Genomic DNA, 21,872 nt, shown 5'->3' on the forward strand with positions numbered 1-21,872 from the left:
ACTGGACTTGTCATCACTAAGTTTGAGCTGACCCTCAATTGGATCCTTAAGACAGAAGGCTTACAAAAATAATCTAAAGGAAAAGTTAATACTTTTCTGATTAGACCTAAATTTTCAAAAAGCAGTAAACAATTGGTACAGGGCAAAATATAGTTTAGCGAGGTTTGGAGGAAAACTAAATCAAGTTGATCAAGCAGATAATAACACGTCATGTTTCAACAAACTATGTTAATTTGTCCTGCAAAAAAGCTGTATTATCGTTACTATGAAGGGGTCAATAGTATATATACAAAACCTGAAGCGTACTACTATACCACACGGTTGCTGCATGCTCGCTACACACTCGCATAGTGGTTCGCATGAAACGCTGAATGGTTAACACGAAACACTACACGTTTTGCCCGAAAGTCTAAGCAGTAAAGACGAAACGCAGGAACTATCACATCGGTAGTCAACCAATCAAAATTGAACTTATTCAATTTAAGTTCCATATAAATTTCAGAATTATTTATTTTCCAGATTGAATTTTTACAGTTTCATTTACTCAATTTGAAAATGTTGTTTCACTTAGAATGATATTTTATGTAATTGACACGATATTGCTTTTTATATTTAATATTATTATAAATTGATACCATTACTGACAAATATTTACCAAAAAAAATATTGTTATCAATCGCTCAATCGCTCATAAGAAGTGTCTTTTACTAATCAAAAAATTTTGATTGTCAATAAGTTTATGACTAATTCGAAAAATGAAGAGCATTGAGGTTTTACGTACGTGCGGTTTTATTCAATATCAAAAAGTGACCGACACGGGGGTGCATACCCTGTTTGGAAAAAATGCGATTTTGTTAAAAAAACAAAACAAAACAAAAACAAAAGGTGGCGAATAAAATCCTTTCTTTAAATTATTCTTGTTTAGGGGTGTAAAAGTCACCAGCGCACGTGTTCATACAAAACATTGATGATGATGATGAATAAGAGATGGCATAACAATTTGACAACGTATTTTAAAGTTGATAGAAACTTGGACAATACTAAACCCGCACACAAAAGATAGCTGGCTTTGTGCAATCTATTAAAATCCGTGTTAAATTACTTTTTCGCCTGTACAATTTACCTAACATATCAATTACTTACAACAGCAGCAGGTGACAAAACAGAGAAGAAATAGATTTAACAACCCTGACCAACGGTAAATGGTAGACGTAATGTTACATAAAGTTAACGCCGAACAGTGGATTGAGACATGCCATTGGATTAAAAGAAGAATTTAATAGCTCTTCTTACACATGTTGTGATCTTTTCTTATTAATCAAAATATTAAAAAAAGTATAATTTTAGTTAATTTGAAAATTAGATTTTCCTCATAACAATAGTACTAAAAATCGTATCAATGGCCCAAGAAAATACGTTCCGTAGATAAAGCCAGAAAAAAATAACAACAGAAGTGCATTGAAATAAATAAAAATAATTCTAATTTTAATTTTTTTTTAGAATGAAATCATTTTTGCTTATAGCAGATTGTTTTTTCTAAACATTTAAAAATGGTTTCAAAAGGAGAATAAATTAATTAGAACTAAAGCAAAGTCCGTTGCAAAGCAACAAATTGGTCTTCAGTTGGTGTTAAAAGTAAAAGTCGAAAGTTGCTGTTGAAAAAAGTCGGGGTTCCAAATCAGAAAAAAAAATTAAGATACTCGATTGAAATAGGAAAAAATGCATCTTGGTATGACTCAAGAAATCCGAGAAATACCAGGTACGCATTAACAAATTATTTAGAATACACACTCTTGCCTAAACAAAAAGTTCCAAATTTTTTATAGGTACTTCTTTTCCTAGTTTAATGAAACATTTCAAGTATGTGCTAGTATCTTTTACCATCTACTTAAAACTTATTTTCAATCGTGGTTTAGCACGAATTACCATTAAGGGTCTGGTCAGATATGTCCTTTAAGGGATGCTTTACCAAAATTTTATGGATAGAATATTTTCAAAAGCATGATTTTGAACATCTTTTGTTCAATAGTCCCTATAAAATTGTTTGAAAATAAAGTTACACAAATTTAACGGTAAATCGCTGTGATCCCTTGAAATACCTAATAACGTAACACATGAATACAGATTATATTTTTTTTGCTTCTGCAACAGATAACAAAGTGACGTCACTTCCGGTACCGATTAGGTTTGTATTTTTTACGACCTATTTTGTGCAGAGCTGTCTCAGAACTTATCAGATATATGACTATGAAATTTTCAGGATAGGTAGACCATAGTTTTAAGTTGTGCACTATTTATTTGTTTTATGCCAGTGGCGCCATTTCTAGGGGCTCGCCAAGGCTAAAAAATATGTACAAATTTTGAATAAAAATGTTCATACGTTTTGGTCTATATCCTTCTATTAATTGGTATTTTATGTAGAGATATTAAACAAAAGTTTTAGAATATCAAACGTGCTTGCCCAAAAAACATTCAGAAAAAGGGACCGTCCCCTTCAATCAGGAGCCAAGAGACTCGTAAAGTCTATTACAAATAACTTAAAAAACGATAAAGATTGTGTAATGCATTATAGAAGCAAAGTTGTTGATCGTTACAAAATCTGTTTATAAAACTTATTGGCCCGCCGATTATGAAGTAATTGGGAATTTTTAGGGGCCAATGTTTTTAAACTTTGACGTAATATATATATTTTTTTATAATATATATATTTACATGTATATATACATATATACATGTGTATATACAAAATATACATATTTTGTTAAGCATTGTTGACGTGAAAATGTCTGCATTGATTATTCTAATCGATTCCAATAATCAAATTAAAACACCAATGCCTGTCTTCATTAAGGATAAACAGGACTAGCCTCTAAAATCTTTAACCATTTTCATCTCAAAATAACAACAATTTTAGATGGATGTAAAAACAAAAATCCTAGTACTTTTGAAACCTTTCCAACAGAATCAAGAAAAAGGGGCAGGCGTATTTAGTTAGGGGGCAAAAGACTCTTTAAGTCTATCACAAATAAGTAAAAAATAATAAAGATTTTGTAATACTTTATAGAAGCAAAGTTGTTGATTGAAACAATATATGTTTTAAAAAAAACATTGCAACGCCTATTGATGACATAATTTGGAATTTTACTATTTATCTGAAAGTAGGGGTAATTCAGAAATCGTATCGACATTTCATATGATCATTTAAAAAAGAAATCGCACGGAAGACCTACTCGTTACTCGTAACAAGATCGTATCTAGTTATTCTTCTTATTGGTCTACCTGAACTTCTCGGTCATTGCTTAAAGAATTTGAAGATTTTTTTACGATTGATGTCTTTAGTGAATTTCTCTTTGCAAACTATTTCATTTATGAATCTTTACCACTATTAGTAGATTACTTCCCAATTTCATGCATGTTTGAAGCTTATTTTGTCAACGCATCCTCTCTAAAACTATCAAAGCTAAGGACTTGAAATTTTCCTGCACGATAGAGTCATTACAATGAATGTGATTTTTTTGTTTTTGATTTGACAAGAAATATATTTTCTTAAAAATTCACGTAGGCCCAAAATTTTTTTATGTAAATTTATTCTGAAACTAACATTTGATCTCAAATATATATGTTTTTCTTTAAAATTTTGATAGGACACGTAATTACAAAAAAATATCTTTACACAAGCTTTCATTTGAAATCAAAAAAAGGGGTTTGCCTCGAAAATTAAAAGCACAAATGGGTCTAAAATGTTTTATCCATAGCTCTTTACTGAATACTAGTTTGTTACATGTTTCAAAAGCAAAAATGCGCATCTTGCAATGATTTACCTAATCACTATAATATTTTTCTGCTAAAATCTAAAAAAGCTGAATTTTTCTAAAATGAAACGTGTGAGTTCAAACAATATTTAATTCTTTGATACCATCTAATATTTCTTTCGTAAAAAGAGTTCTAATAATAAATATAATAGTCAAGATCATACACACATGCACAAGTGTAAACCGTACCCGTAGAAATATAACACATGACCCCTGCATCCTCGTGGTGCCCACAGTTGTGAATACCAAATCTATTCTGTGAGCAATTAAATATATTGGTGTCATTATCTGTGCAGCGAAGGTCGTCCATCCAAATTTTACCATTTCCTTGTCCAAAAAATGCATTATGTTTGGCCTTAGCATTAGTGCTACAAAGAACAAAAGATATAGAATCAGGAACTTTACAATCCATTTTTCATTAACACCCACTTTCTTCAACAGGGACAACAATTCTAATCTTTGAACAGACGATGGGAACATTTCATATGATGGTTATTGCAAACTACCCCCTACTTCCTTCATGCACACTCTGGTTTTACCTGTTGTAACCCAGCGTTGAGCAAACGACAGCTGCATCGTTGTCATCGAAATAATCATCACACACTGTCCCCCATTCTCCATTATAAAACACCTCTACCCGTCCTTCAGTCGACGAATTTCCTCCCACAAGTCGAACATTGTTCATTTGAGCTGAAAAGAATTCTGAACTTGCCGCAAGTTTGCGGCAAACAGTTTCCCAGAAGCTAATTTGCATACGAATTCTGAACTTGCCGCAACTTTGCCGCAGACAGTTTGCCAGAAGCTAATTTGCATATGAATTCTGAACTTGCCACAAATTTGCGGCAACTGTTTGTCGCAAATTTGCAGCAAACTCTCCGCAAATTTGCAGCAACTGTGTGCCAGAGGCCTTATGTTTTGGTAAGGGTAAAGTTCATGAGCAGAATTTGCTTCAGGGAAAGTCAAAAGGATAACTAAGTTTGCCAGGGGAATTCCGAAACCATTTTTCGGTAAATTTACGATGTGAATTTAAAACATCTGCGCCTGAAAGGATAAATGGATATTATATTTATGCATATTTATATACTTACGTTTGTGTTGAGTTGCGCATGAAAAAGAGGCAGGACAGTAAGTTTGTCGACTAACTTAATTTAAAAAAGTTGTATGAAAATACTCTGATACCTTCAGAACATCCCATGTTAACAACATATATTAACTTTTTTCTTCGAATTGATTGCCCACTACCCGCAAGCGGACTGCACTTTCGCATCGACCTTTTTTGCGTACTAAATTAATAAAATTGTACTGAATTAAGTTTGTGACACCACATGATAATCAACTCTTCAAATAGGGGAGAGTGTTTACAAATCGAACAGGAATATAAAACAACTATTGACTTGTCTAATATTATAGTATTCAAGCATCGTTTTCTAATTGTATCCAGTTATTTATGTTTATTAAATCGAAACAATATCTTTAAACGCACTTCTAAAAAACGGAGAATGTAATTAAACGATGAGGATCATACTAAAGGCAATCAATATTGGTACAGTATGACCTCCGTATCGTCCGACCTTATGCGACTTGACTTATTCACTCGACGTTTGGTCGACTGCAGTTTTTATCATATTTTTTGGGACTTGGTAAAGTAATAAATCTTTTATCAAATTTTAACTAGATAAACAAGATTTGTTGATGGATCATTATTACATGAGAATTGTGTTTTCATAATTGAACTCATTGGTCTTATATTTTTCATGAGTCCATTATTCTTTTACCTATTCACACTGAGAGTTGGCTATCATTAGATCTAGAGTGGAGAGTAATGCTTTAATTGTGGTAGTTATAGTAGAGAGAGAGAGAGAGAGAGAGAGAGAGAGAGAGAGAGAGAGAGAGAGAGAGAGAGAGAGAGTATGTCGATAAGTAATTTGTTAATAAACAATTGTAGTTTCTACATAAGTCATGGCAATACAAAAAGGAGTACAGCTGTATTTTTTGTTGACTATATTTAAAAAACTGTCGTTGCCTTTTGTCTACCTTTTTGATTTTCTGGACACGGTTCTTCTGCAGTAATTCCCGCAATGGTAGTACCCCATAATATTCCGTATTCTTGTTGATCGTTGCAGCTCATTTGTTCTTTAAAATCTACAAAACACATGAAAGTAAAATATATCTTCAAGAAATTAGCCAAATGCATCACTCTTTGAAAATTGAGACGCTTAACAAGATATATCGTGTGAGAATTTCTTCACATACATGTATGTAAATACATGAGTGTATCAGTTACCTCGAACTTGTAGCTTATATTTTCTTGTTCTATGTATTTGTTTTTTAAGCATAAATGTTACATGTAATACGTATACTAGATAAACATAAGTTTTTATAGAAACGTATTGTGTTATACACTTTCTTGCACAACACGCAAAGCTGAATGTTGGTTTTGATACGTAATATTTGCTAGAATAGATCCTCAATGTAACAGATCTGCGGAACATAGATAAGGCTTTTCAAATTTTTTTGCGAAACTCAATCAAATTTTTCACATTTGTTATTGTTCTACCCTTACTTTTATTTTCTTTTTTACGTTGTGTTGGTTTTTTTTAACAATAATACGATGTCACAAAACATACTGTTAAATATAATTTTAAACTTAGAACACCTCAATTTAGCTAAATGAGTTAACGATAGCATAACCATAGTCATAAGGTAGCTAACGCTGGGTAGTTTTTCTTTGTAATAAATGACGTATTGACAATGCAGAGGAGATGGGGTATCATGTAGTTCTAAAAAGATGTCTAGTGTTACATTTATATCACAAGTTTTCCCTCTGACTTGTTGGTTGTGTTTGAGACCTACATTAAAAACTCTAATATACCATATAACTATAATATGTTCCAAAATATGAACCTGCACGATACAATTATAAAATCCTGAACGACGTAATGCATGCCAGTTTCTCCAATCTGAATCTATAAAACCAATTGTATCTTTAATGAAATATCTTACCTATCATACTAAAACACAAAGAAAGAGAGAATTATAAGTTTTCTACACAAATAATTCTTACTTGCAACGTACTTTTGTTCATGTCATTGTTATATTTTTTCATTTGTAATTGTAGAAGTACTTGTTATTGCTGGCAATTATCTTGCACTTAGAATATAGCAGCAAAATAAACTTTGAAGCCAAATAATAAATTAAGCTGCTTAACATCAGGGTAAAATTACATTTAATTGGGATAAGATTAGGTTTATCAATTACATTCTTGATGAATTTTGTATTTTTCTCCAAATACATGGAGTAAGAAATCTGTGAATTGTCATTTCAAAACTTATATATCATGCATTATATTTTCTTTATATGAAACTGCAAAGGTCTGTCAAACGAACCAAAGGATCGCGGAAAGTACGCACGGCCCAGCGTAAAAAAATGTCCGAACTTTTTAATTGGGTTTTTAGATATTAATATTCACAATTTTCATAAAACATTTCAAAACTTCATTACCTTCTATTATGATGTAGTCGTTATGGTGCACCTCATTTTCATACGTCGTTTGAAGCTATTTTCAAACTAGCAGAGGACAAACAATTAAGGAAACAGGAAAATCATCAAAATAGTTTGAGTTTATTTATCCACAAGTGGCACAGTCGATAATTTCATGGAGTATGCGAGTGTACCCTCTGACCAAACTGTGAATGCAGCATGTTACTCTCAGGAAAACCCAAGACTAAGACGTTAAAGAAACGTCGTTATAAACCAACGTCAGACTGGGCCGTGCGCCCTATATAGGCAATGTATATTTAAACAATAACATGCTTTCTTTGGTGATTCATTCGGGATATGAAGGTAGCGACATTGCAGACAAAATACATAACCCGCGTTAGCGGGTTATGTAATTTTTTTCTGTAATGATCGCTACCTTCATATCCCGAATGAATGATAAAAGAAAGCATTTTATTGTTTATATTAACACCTTTCTTTTAGCCAATTGATAAATTGAATATGAAAAGTAAGTAAAATTCACTAAATTACTGTTTATGTACGTAAGTACGTTAACTAAAAGAAACAGCCAAATCGTCTCCTGTGAGACTTTGAGTCTGACGTTGTCATGATTATTTCGTGCAGTCCGTGATTTTTCCTAGGTAGTTGTAGGTCTAGACCAATCGATAAACAGGGCGTGTCAAGTTTTGGTCCTGTCACTTTCTTGTCAGTTTCAGCCGCTGTAGATTTCGACCAATCAATAAACGGGGCGTGTAGATTTCAATCTGGCTGTTTCTAAAGAGCTATGAATTAACTATAAGTTTCCGTAAGAAATAGAGGGAATAATACTTGGTTTATTGTAAATATATCATGATAATTTCAATATAAAAATGTACACTGCTCTGAGTTTTATGCATATACATTATCATACTCTATATTGAACTATTATAACGCTTTAGTAATAATGGCGCCGTTATTTGGAATAAAATTACATGTGTCCACGAACTTATTGGACAACCCTATATCTAAATTGAAAAAACCTTATTGGCATTGTTTACAAAGATCTCATAAGAATCAGGGGCTCTTGTTGAATTGCCTCCTTTTTTATTAAAAAGTTTTTGTTTTTTTATATTTGTTAAGTTTTGTCAAGTCGCAATAGCAATGCTTTGTACAAGGTAAAGTCGATGAAATACATACACTTTCATATCATGGTAAATATTAACTCGCTTGTTTTAGCAAACGAGTCCTTTGTTCAATTTTCTAGGGCCCTCGTTATATGCAAGAAGAATAATGAACAAAAAAACTTTCATATTTTATGGATTTGGATAAAATAATATTAATTAAAACTAAATAAAGGATGGTTGTATATTGTGTTGGGAAATCGATATTTTCGTAATAAAAAAAATTTACTTAGTGGAAAATAAGAATAAAGTTTTTCATGTATTCTCAAGTTAAATATCGTTGGCATTCAATCAATAACATGTAAACAGATAGCCATGCTATGACCTTGAATTGCTAGTATTACATAATGGTCACTATGCTATTTATGTGTACCTAGGTACTGCGCACTGAATGGTGTTAATGATAATTAACAGAATGAACTCTGTGACTCTGGTAGCAATGCGTAGTATTCCTAAATGATGTTATGAAACCAGGTGCATAATACGGGCATAATAATATCCAAATTGAGAGTTTAACAACAAGTGACATATTTGGCGATTCTGTGTCTGCAACGATAGCTCTAGTACTCTATATTGAGTCATGTATTGTGTATTCTATATATTAACCTTTGTAACCTTTTATGCTATGTATGAATGAACGTATTATGAGTAAGTGATGCCTCATACTAGGTGGGGGACTCCGAGACCCAGGATTCGGAGACTCAAATCCTGCATCCAGACTCTTTGATTGGCAGTTTTGACGGTTTTGCTACTGTATTTAGAAATAAAATATTAATCTTAATTTTGAACACTAAATGTTCACTCATGATCGTCGTAAATAGGCCGAACTAGTCAGAACTGTCCATCATAAGTAAAATAATATATATACCCATGTAAAATGATGTTGGAGAGATTAAGAGAGATTGAGATTTAGATAGATTCCGCTTATAGAGATTTTGAGACTCCTGATTTGGGCTGCTATTAGCTGATGTAATTGTAACTATACGATCACGCTTAATAAAACCGCTTGAGAATTAAGAAATACTGGACTTGTCATCACTAAGTTTGAGCTGACCCTCAATTGGATCCGTAAGACAGAAGGCTTACAAAAATAATCTAAAGGAAAAGTTAATAGTTTTCTGATTAGACCTACATTTTCAAAAAGCAGTAAACAATTGGTACAGGGCAAAATATAGTTTAGCGAGGTTTGGAGGAAAACTAAATCAAGTTGATCAAGCAGATAATAACACGTCATGTTTCAACAAACTATGTTAATTTGTCCTGCAAAAAAGCTGTATTATCGTTACTATGAAGGGGTCAATAGCATATATACAAAACCTGAAGCGTACTACTAAACCACACGGTTGCTGCATGCTCGCTACACACTCGCATAGTAGTTCGCATGAAACGCTGAATGGTTAACACGAAACACTACACGTTTTGCCCGAAAGTCTAAGCAGTAAAGACGAAACGCAGGAACTATCACATCGGTAGTCAACCAATCAAAATTGAACTTATTCAATTTAAGTTCCATATAAATTTCAGAATTATTTATTTTCCAGATTGAATTTTTACAGTTTCATTTACTCAATTTGAAAATGTTGTTTCACTTAGAATGATATTTTATGTAATTGACACGATATTGCTTTTTATATTTAATATCATTATAAATTGATACCATTACTGACAAATATTTACCAAAAAAAATATTGTTATCAATCGCTCAATCGCTCATAAGAAGTGTCTTTTACTAATCAAACAATTTTGATTGTCAATAAGTTTATGACTAATTCGAAAAATGAAGAGCATTGAGGTTTTACGTACGTGCGGTTTTATTCAATATCAAAAAGTGACCGACACGGGGGTGCATACCCTGTTTGGAAAAAATGCGATTTTGTTAAAAAAACAAAACAAAACAAAAACAAAAGCTGGCGAATAAAATCCTTTCTTTAAATTATTCTTGTGTAGAGGTGTAAAAGTCACCAGCGCACGTGTTCATACAAAACATTGATGATGATGATGAATAAGAGATGGCATAACAATTTGACAACGTATTTTAAAGTTGATAGAAACTTGGACAATACTAAACCCGCACACAAAAGATAGCTGGCTTTGAGCAATCTATTAAAATCCGTGTTAAATTACTTTTTCGCCTGTACAATTTACCTAACATATCAATTACTTACAACAGCAGCAGGTGACAAAACATAGAAGAAATAGATTTAACAACCCTGACCAACGGTAAATGGTAGACGTAATGTTACATAAAGTTAACGCCGAACAGTGGATTGAGACATGCCATTGGATTAAAAGAAGAATTTAATAGCTCTTCTTACACATGTTGTGATCTTTTCTTATTAATCAAAATATTAAAAAAAGTATAATTTTAGTTAATTTGAAAATTAGATTTTCCTCATAACAATAGTACTAAAAATCGTATCAATGGCCCAAGAAAATACGTTCCGTAGATAAAGCCAGAAAAAAAAATAACAACAGAAGTGCATTGAAATAAATAAAAATAATTCTAATTTTAATTTTTTTTTAGAATGAAATCATTTTTGCTTATAGCAGATTGTTTTTTCTAAACATTTAAAAATTGCTTCAAAAGGGGAATAAATTAATTAGAACTAAAGCAAAGTCCGTTGCAAAGCAACAAATTGGTCTTCAGTTGGTGTTAAAAGTAAAAGTCGAAAGTTGCTGTTGAAAAAAGTCGGGGTTTCAAAATCAGAAAAAAAAATTAAGATACTCGATTAAAATAGGAAAAAATGCATCTTGGTATGACTCAAGAAATCCGAGAAATACCAGGTACGCATTAACAAATTATTTAGAATACACACTCTTGCCTAAACAAAAAGTTCCAAATTTTTTATAGGTACTTCTTTTCCTAGTTAATGAAACATTTCAAGTATGTGCTAGTATCTTTTACCATCTACTTAAAACTTATTTTCAATCGTTGTTTAGCACGAATTACCATTAAGGGTCTGGTCAGATATTTCCTTTAAGGGATGCTTTACCAAAATTTTATGGATAGAATATTTTCAAAAGCATGATTTTGAACATCTTTTGTTCAATAGTCCCTATAAAATTGTTTGAAAATAAAGTTACACAAATTTAACGGTAAATCGCTGTGATCCCTTGAAATACCTAATAACGTAACACATGAATACAGATTATATTTTTTTTGCTTCTGCAACAGATAACAAAGTGACGTCACTTCCGGTACCGATTAGGTTTGTATTTTTTACGACCTATTTTGTGCAGAGCTGTCTCAGAACTTATCAGATATATGACTATGAAATTTTCAGGATAGGTAGACCATAGTTTTAAGTTGTGCACTATTTATTTGTTTTATGCCAGTGGCGCCATTTCTAGGGGCTCGCCAAGGCTAAAAAATATGTACAAATTTTGAATAAAAATGTTCATACGTTTTGGTCTATATCCTTCTATTAATTGGTATTTTATGTAGAGATATTAAACAAAAGTTTTAGAATATCAAACGTGCTTGCCCAAAAAACATTCAGAAAAAGGGGCCGTCCCCTTCAATCAGGAGCCAAGAGACTCGTAAAGTCTATTACAAATAACTTAAAAAACGATAAAGATTGTGTAATGCATTATAGAAGCAAAGTTGTTGATCGTTACAAAATCTGTTTATAAAACTTATTGGCCCGCCGATTATGAAGTAATTGGGAATTTTTAGGGGCCAATGTTCTTAAACTTTGACGTAATATATATATTTTTTTATAATATATATATTTACATGTATATATACATATATACATGTGTATATACAAAATATACATATTTTGTTAAGCATTGTTGACGTTAAAATGTCTGCATTGATTATTCTAATCGATTCCAATAATCAAATTAAAACACCAATGCCTGTCTTCATTAAGGATAAACAGGACTAGCCTCTAAAATCTTTAACCATTTTCATCTCAAAATAACAACAATTTTAGATGGATGTAAAAACAAAAATCCTAGTACTTTTGAAACCTTTCCAACAGAATCAAGAAAAAGGGGCAGGCGTATTTAGTTAGGGGGCAAAAGACTCTTTAAGTCTATCACAAATAAGTAAAAAATAATAAAGATTTTGTAATACTTTATAGAAGCAAAGTTGTTGATTGAAACAATATATGTTTTAAAAAAAACATTGCAACGCCTATTGATGACATAATTTGGAATTTTACTATTTATCTGAAAGTAGGGGTAATTCAGAAATCGTATCGACATTTCATATGATCATTTAAAAAAGAAATCGCACGGAAGACCTACTCGTTACTCGTAACAAGATCGTATCTAGTTATTCTTCTTATTGGTCTACCTGAACTTCTCGGTCATTGCTTAAAGAATTTGAAGATTTTTTTACGATTGATGTCTTTAGTGAATTTCTCTTTGCAAACTATTTCATTTATGAATCTTTACCACTATTAGTAAATTACTTCCCAATTTCATACATGTTTGAAGCTTATTTTGTCAACGCATCCTCTCTAAAACTATCAAAGCTAAGGACTTGAAATTTTCCTGCAAGATAGAGTCATTACAATGAATGTGATTTTTTTGTTTTTGATTTGACAAGAAATATATTTTCTTAAAAATTCACGTAGGCCCAAAATTTTTTTATGTAAATTTATTCTGAAACTAACATTTGATCTCAAATATATATGTTTTTCTTTAAAATTTTGATAGGACACGTAATTACAAAAAAATATCTTTACACAAGCTTTCATTTGAAATCAAAAAAAGGGGTTTGCCCCGAAAATTAAAAGCACAAATGGGTCTAAAATGTTTTATCCATAGCTCTTTACTGAATACTAGTTTGTTACATGTTTCAAAAGCAAAAATGCGCATCTTGCAATGATCTACCTAATCACTATAATATTTTTCTGCTAAAATCTAAAAAAGCTGAATTTTTCTAAAATGAAACGTGTGAGTTCAAACAATATTTAATTCTTTGATACCATCTAATATTTCTTTCGTAAAAAGAGTTCTAATAATAAATATAATAGTCAAGATCATACACACATGCACAAGTGTAAACCGTACCCGTAGAAATATAACACATGACCCCTGCATCCTCGTGGTGCCCACAGTTGTGAATACCAAATCTATTCTGTGAGCAATTAAATATATTGGTGTCATTATCTGTGCAGCGAAGGTCGTCCATCCAAATTGTACCATTTCCTTGTCCAAAAAATGCATTCTGTTTGGCCTTAGCATTAGTGCTACAAAGAACAAAAGATATAGAATCAGGAAGTTTACGATCCATTTTTCATTAACACCCACTTTCTTCAACAGGGACAACAGTTCTAATCTTTGAACAGACGATGGGAACATTTCATATGATGGTTATTGCAAACTACCCCCTACTTCCTTCATGCACACTCTGGTTTTACCTGCTGTAACCCAGCGTTGAGCAAACGACAGCTGCATCGTTGTCATCGAAATAATCATCACACACTGTCCCCCATTCTCCATTATAAAACACCTCTACCCGTCCTTCAGTCGACGAATTTCCTCCCACAAGTCGAACATTGTTCATTTGAGCTGAAAAGAAAAACAGGACATAAACGGATAATTAAAAAAAAAATCAAGTTGTTTGACCAATTAACACCACGTGATCATCAATTTTAATAAGTCAAACACAGCAGAATGTTTTCACTTTAATTTGTGGCGCGCAATAATAAGCCATGCCTAAAAACTTAATATGTTTGAATCAATCAGTTATCATGTTCATGATGAAAGGGAAGAAACACGAGCGAGGATTTATGTTTTTATTTTATTATCACCATGTAAAATGTATATTTTACATGTTGCGAACGTTTTCTATGTTTAAGCTTGTTGGTAAATGAACGTTATTTACGCTTCTTAATTATCGTGAAATTCCTCCTGACTGTGATGTGATAGAATGTAAATTAATGTTTATCAAACGTCTTAACTGTAACAAAGAAATAAGTGATGTCATCTTTTAATAACACGAGTCTTAACACGTAAATTGTTTATCATCCAATATATTTTCCAAAACATTCCAATTAGTATTTGCATATACTTATTTGACGGCTTCGAATGATATACTTGGCAAGTGCATAGATTCGGGATAAAGACTAGCACAACGGAACACGATAACAGAAAAAAGACACAGACACATGTTTTTTTTTTGAATTTTCAAGTTAATGAATCAGAATTTAGCATACAAACCCCCAACCCCCCAAAAATAATGAAATAAAATAATAATGATAATGATAGAAATTAACGGTGGTTCTTGTCGCTAAATATTATTTGGTGCATCTAATTTTATATTTAAGAATGTATACATGTATAGCATATTCTTTACTCACAATAGGCAAACCTTGATGAAAGGCAACAGTTCAGAAAAAGAACTGTCATGAACATACTCTGTCAATCGCTGAAAACAAAAGAAACAATTGCCAAAAAAATAAAATAATGAGAATATTAAGATAAAAATTAAAAGTTCTTTTTTTGTAAAAATAAATGAATATTTAAGCATACTGAATATAGTCACCCTGACCTATTATTTGTATGACAATGTATATACATTTTTTTTGCACATTTTGCCGTTAAACACAACAATATATGTTTGTCATTTAAGAGACATTTCAGAACTTTGGATACAAGAACTCTCATCAACTGTACTTAAATACGAGAATTACATTTGTAATAAATAGGACAGTGACACTCAAACATTTAAGTGCACAACTCAAGCCAGATAATACTATCTACGTACTTCCTTTTTAAATTCCTCTTATATGCAGTATACAGACAATATAGTAGTTTTGTTTTTTATACAAATAGACCATTTCAATTCGTTGGATAAGGACAATATAAAATCACACAATTATATATGTTTTACTTATCTCATACAATTGAATTTAAATTATAGAGCTTTTTGGACAGCCCCTTAAAATGACGCAAATTGATTTGTTTAAGCCTAATCAATGATGTAACGTTTTGTGACCTTCCGCGATACAATTTAGTACGACATTTCAGAGATAAAAATAACTGTTTTAATGTAAATGTTGACTGATATAGACATTGAAATAAAATTATATCTACAATTTTTTTTCTTAGAGCTTAATCTCTTTCAAATGGAAATACTAAAGATTGAATAGTATAGAGTGTTGACTTGCACAAAGATGCGAATATTCGTTAGTTTTTAATTTTCTCGAACGAGGAACAATTGTTAATGTTTTATAAAACAAATACTAATGATTCGAAGTTAAAGATATTGATTCAGGATGCTTACTGGTGGTAAAATAAAAGTCGTCAGAGGCATTTTTCGGTAAGTTCTTGTGTATGTAATAAAACACAACCAAACCGTTCTGTTTTCACTGCGTCGTCAGCGTTAAATCCTTGAATTTATAGCATGATTAGCAGTCTTATAAGCTACACACTTTTGTTTCCCCCATTTTTTAAATTAATGTCTTTGACAAATTTTTTAATCATTTTTTGTAGTTGAAATAGTTTTGGGAAATATGCAGGAAAACTTTTAGAAACTAGGTCACTAAAACATTAAAACGAAGGGCTGTGTCAAAAAAAGTTCTGACCAGAAGTATTTGATAAAGCATCACCCTTTTGAAAGACCAAAGGTTTAGCACACGAGTACATTTTGTAATATACAGTGTACATCACACGTATGACATAAAATATTTATCTTATTTTGGTTATAGAACCACGTCTAACTATATTAATATTACTATGTTTTATATGTGTATTTGATATCGGTCATGTCGGATGTGCAGCAATGGCGTGATGTTGAATATTGTAAAAAGTAAATGATGATATGAAGGTCTACTATATATGTATGTCCTGTTTATTAAATAATCATAACCTCTAAAACGATTCATATCTCATTGATGAACGGTCATATATGTACTAGCTGTTGAAATAACAACGATATATTTTAATTACAAGGTGCAAGTAATACAGTACATCAGTAAATTCATTAATAGAAAATTATTCTTATTCTTTATGTCAAAATCCATTAGTTTAATTATTGTGACTTGATTTAAATCTATGAAATAACAGGTAGATAGACCAATAGTGTTGTAATTATTTGTTAGTCAAATAGTTATAAAAATAGAAAGTACTGGACTACTCAAAAATCAGACGGGGGAAGTTGCAGAAATAAAGACGTAGTTTATAAGTACCAAATAATCTTCAAAAAGATTTTTAAAATTTGAAAATAAACATGGACAATACCAAAAATGAAACCTATAAAAGATAATTGTATAAGAATCATATCGAAAATACTTACATTTCAAAATGTTCTTTTGAACTTATATGTGTATCACATCGCAACACTGTATGCAACTGTCTTTATACGAATCCAACAGGGATATTAATAAGCGGCTTTCCTTGGGGATATTGAAACTTGCAGTGGGAGTTTGTGATACAATTAAGGCTGCATAAGCCCTTTAGATAAAACAAAAGAAAATAGGGAGGCATATACAACAATTTAAGGTTCTTGACACCCCGTGCATTTTACTTTTTATGACAGTACGTGGCTACATGGCAATTTTAGCTCATTGTGAAACTGCTTATGTCACCATAATTAAGTACCTGTAGCGCAGTGGATATGACTTCAGTCAACTAATCCGTAGGTCTTGAGTTCGATTATTGAAGGTATTTTGCTTTTATGAAAAACAGTAATTCTTAAAAGTTGCTTTTTCTCCAAAATTGAACATTTTTCCCGTCATTTTCAAGTTAAATGCATGCTTATATTTCACTTCTTCAAGGCATATAAAAAAACCGGGACTTGTATTGCAAACTTTTCCAGAGGGTGTGGGGGACCCTTAATGCGATGTCTTACATGTCAGTTATATCATAAACAATATGAAATAGGAAACGAATCGATCCCATGTCTTTTTTGTAATAACATGAACTCTGTTTTTTTTTAATATTTTACGTTTTAATGTTCGCTGTTAGTACTCTTTTAATCACACTGCAAAATGAGCTTCGCATTTTTTTGAGTATCACATCTTCATTGACGTGGCAAATAACCACAAAACACTTAGCTTTACAATGCACTTCATACAGCTAACATCAGCTAAGAACTTCCTTTATGTGTTTCGTTTTATATGCGGTAGTATTAATGTCGAGAACAAAAGAGACAGAGAATTCGACAACGATATTAACTTTTATTATTAAATTGGATAATTTTTACTAGTGTTGTCTTGAAAAAAATTAATACGTACAGTTTGTCTGCCTACAATTGCTGAGTGAATAAATACATATATTGATAATCGTGTATGAAAGAAATGATTTTCCCCCATAAGTTTATTGTTTTGGGTTATTCAATAAAATCTTTCTTGTAAATAACACTATATCAGACTTTCTTTTTATGCTCCGTTTTCCGTTTTGCGTTTTAGCTGAATCTGGTAGATTTCCAAGATCGTACGAACGATTCGAACAATTCTCAGGCCTTTCCGACAAACGGATAAAAAGAGCCTCGAATATGATAAGACATCCATAATAATTCACTTTTTTGCATAACCATAATTTAAGACAAGCCAGAGAAAAATACGATTAATGAATGGAAATATCCGCACAGCCATTTCACGGATTTGAAAGAAACACTCTCTCGAGATATGAAATGCTCGATGTGTACACTATTCTTTAACCGTCCGAATCTTAACAAAACTTGTTTCAAAATGCTCATTTATATGACCATAACTCAATCATCGAAAGAAAATTTGTAGGTTGAAAATACAACTGCCAAGCATCATGCGCGGATTCAGCGGGGAGGGGGGGGGGTCGGAGTGAGATTTAAGTTTGCTAAGTCCGAGGCTTATTTTTGGTAATTTTACCATGTAAATTTATGAGGTTTGAATTGTGAAGGAGGGATAGGTCCCCGATCCAGCAAGAACAAATAATCGATTTTTCCTAAATGAAAAAAAATCAAGAAAAATCAAACAAAAGTTTTATTTATGCCCACAAATAAAAACCAATGTCCATTTCGTTTTGGTTAGGAGACAATGATCAGAGAGAGGTTTTATGTTGTGCTAGCACAAATAATGTACATTGTAAGAGGGGACTTTAGACTAAAAAAAAATGCCTTATTTCAAACCAAGAAATGGTATGCTTCATTTTTTTAATGAATTCGTTTTACTTTTTATTTTATTGCTCTTGTACTAAAAATGCACACAATAAGAGTTCTCTTTTTTCACCCCTGCAAATGTTGTCATTTAAATTTAGATCACGTGATTTTATTTAACCCTTTGAGATTCGCAGTAAAAATAGCGGGAAAAATTGTCCCGTTGAAATGGTTTATTTCCTACAATGTGGTACTTTAAGTCATATATAAAAAAGACAACTGTTGATTTTATTTGAATTGTATTTATAGGTTATAGTGTCTTTGTTGTGATAACATTACAATGTATAGTCCAAAACATATCATCAATGACTGTTTTAACATTTAATCACACAATTGCAAATTGCAGCTCTGTAGCTCCCGGTCTGAAAAAAAAATCGGATCAACGACCTGGGAGCTACAGTTCCGTACGTGTTAAAGAACTTGCAATTAATATGATTTTAAAAAAAATTACATGTACTTCAAAAACGTTTCATGTTTTATGGGGATGTTTCAGTTTCGGGCACTGGTGCTTAATACTCGGACCCACAGAGTGTCCCTACATGGATAGTTAAACTGGCGCACTGTTCCGCTCCCCAGTTACCCCACAAAATTATTATACGGCCAACATCAACCAATTACTTGTAATAGTGGAGTAATGAATATTTCCTGCAATATTTATTGTCAAGTTCTATTTTTATAGGTCGTGGATGTTGCCAGACTCTGTGTCTTTCAGGCAAATATTATGTATTGTGCTTGGTCAGATTGGTTGATTCATTAATTAATAACATGTCATATTTTAAGTTGGTATGCGACACCTGTCCATTTTAAAGTGGATAAAAGGTCATTATATAATTGGTAAAATTTAACCAGTCTTAATATTTGACAAAAATATTTTAATTTTTTTTTGAAAAGGTTAATATTATAAAAGCAGTATTTGAGTTAATGACTAACAGATTAGTATTTTACGGTGTAACCCATTGCGTTAGATAGTAAATATGAAAAAAAAACCACTTCATACTTTATTTTATTATTAATTTCAGGTAGGAAATGCATCACAATATAGAGGTGTCCCATACCATCTTAAAGACAATGCTATCACTGCACGATCAACAACTGTGTATATTTTGCGCATGTGTGATGAAAAATCACATCAGAGCGTATCGAGCTCAAGAGTATTTAGATATGTGAATGAATTTTAATTATTTTTTTTGGTAGTTTAAGCTCACTTGAACCAAACGTTAAAAATTGTTTAAACCCCCAAACCCAACAACCAATACTGGAACTTTCAGAAGTTTGAAACAGTTACCTTTAAATCAAATATGTTTTATAACCTTACAACAACTAATAATATAAAGATCATATTCACAATACTTTATAAGCATGTTTTCATACATGCATGATTAGCAATATGAGTCAGGAATAAATCATTGATAGCTACCGATATCTACGAAGGCTTTTCGGAAATTACTGTGACATTTACTCTTATTTTCTCGGAAAAATAGATTAGCTCTTGAACATTATATAGAAAATTGGCCCGAAAGATGTTATCAATGCTATTATCTTCTTTTCAATGACATTTGGTCATCCCTAGAACTCTAGTAAGCAAGCAAACTTGCCTACTTTCAGTGACCCGAGACGACCGCACAAAAAATATAAAAAAAATAATAATACCCCCCCCCCCCCCCATGCTCGAGAGTCTTTTGGGTTGTTTCGCAATCTTCTATGTATTACAAGGCGCGCTCTCTCTCTCCCGTACGGAACTAATACTGGGTCATGAAACCTCCAACAAGTCAACACGCATTTTAGTTTTCAGATTTTTATATAGACTTTACATGAATGAGTTTAGTATGCATTAGTATCGAAAGTCTGATTCCAACTGACTATAATTTACAATTCAGAACTATATATAATGAACAATGGAATAACACAATGAAAGATTAACATAATATATACAGAAGTAAGTAAATCAATTAAAGAACAGCAATTGAGTAACTCGTGACATTTTAACAACATGTACATAAAAGGATTAATAGGATGAAAGAAGTGTCAATAAGCATAAATAGAAGTCAATTAAAAAATCAGCTGTCCATCACTGATTGTGCCTCACGTATAATAACATGTAATATTGCGCGGAATTTAAAACGTTTTTAAAACAGTTGTTGAAATAGAGGAAAAGTTTTTGTAGCAATTAACACAAAGTCCGAAATAGTTAATTTACACAATAGTTAAAAATAGTCCGAAAGATTGAATTTTACACTTTGACATATGTACTGTTATTATAATATGTATGTAGCTAAATACTAAATAAATATTGTTTAAACTAAAGCAAGACGTCATTTAACAGCGTGTCAATGCCACTCTTTGTCATTTTCTTTTGATCATTTTTAAAAGGTAGCATTTCCATCTTATGTCCATTCTTGATTTTTTTAAACATGATGTTAGAAAGAGTTAATACAAAAACCGATATCAGATTAAGTGTTATGAGTACTTACATATGTAAACTGAAGCCTCTTTGCTTTATTCTTTTTTAACAATCATTAAAAATCCCCAACAAAACAAAGCTCTTAGACCTTTCGAATCGTAGAGTCTTTGTTATTTTTTTCTAATCGCCAAGTTTATGTATGCTTTAAACACCCTGACCACCGACTTGTTTACGTATCGTTGTAAACAAAAGAACCTCGAATATGTTGAATGACTATTTAGTTTAATCATACATTGAGCTTTTGTTCAGTGTTTATTTCAATTTGAAACAAAAATCTGCCACCAAGAAGAGAAAGATAAATATGATGTCTTTAAACTTTCCGAGCAACCCTATAATATTATTTATTATTTCAAAAATATCGGAGTAATATTTAGAAATTAAACAAAAGGGTTATGGCTTGCATCACTCACTCGATAAGTATGATCATTACTGGCCCAAGTAACCAACTAGCTTTTGGTATTCAGAGAATCAAAAAGAACGACAATCTTTCACTTAATAATTAATGTTTCCCTCCCTTGATTTAGTGGTTTCATTTTTATTAAACATTAAATTTCTTCAGACTACATGTTTTTCCATATATAAATAAATATTACCTTATTTTTATATTTGTTCCTACATGTATGTAAATTTGGCCACAAGTGTGTACTCCGTGACCTCTAAGGTTGATTATATGAATACACGTACATTATTTATGTATAATATACTATAATACCAATAATTCTGCTTTATTCTGTTTTTGAAATAAAAAAGAACCATACCTATCTAAAAGCAAAAAAAAAAAAAAGAAAAAAAAAATATTCTTTGAATAATAAATTTAAAATCATTTTTTCTGTATGTGTCCATAACAA

General features: G+C 31.6%; 1 protein-coding gene across 1 annotated transcript in view; it reads right to left on the bottom strand.

The window, feature by feature from the left end:
* LOC128174525 (adhesion G protein-coupled receptor E3-like) overlaps positions 1-16,814 on the bottom strand; it is a 35,056-nt gene extending 18,242 nt beyond the window's left edge. Inside the window, exons 1-7 of the mRNA XM_052840061.1 lie at positions 16,725-16,814; positions 14,788-14,855; positions 13,846-13,996; positions 13,496-13,674; positions 5,847-5,954; positions 4,352-4,502; positions 4,002-4,180 (exon numbers count right to left, since the gene is read on the bottom strand). Coding sequence (XP_052696021.1) covers positions 4,002-4,180; positions 4,352-4,502; positions 5,847-5,954; positions 13,496-13,674; positions 13,846-13,996; positions 14,788-14,842 — 823 coding nt within the window. The 5' untranslated portion in view covers positions 14,843-14,855; positions 16,725-16,814. The remainder of the gene's footprint in view (positions 1-4,001; positions 4,181-4,351; positions 4,503-5,846; positions 5,955-13,495; positions 13,675-13,845; positions 13,997-14,787; positions 14,856-16,724) is intronic.
* Between the last annotated feature and the right edge of the window lie 5,058 nt (positions 16,815-21,872).

The sequence above is a fragment of the Crassostrea angulata genome, chromosome 2 (assembly GCF_025612915.1).
Source record: "Crassostrea angulata isolate pt1a10 chromosome 2, ASM2561291v2, whole genome shotgun sequence".
In the NCBI taxonomy this organism is placed as follows: Eukaryota; Metazoa; Mollusca; class Bivalvia; order Ostreida; family Ostreidae; genus Magallana; species Magallana angulata.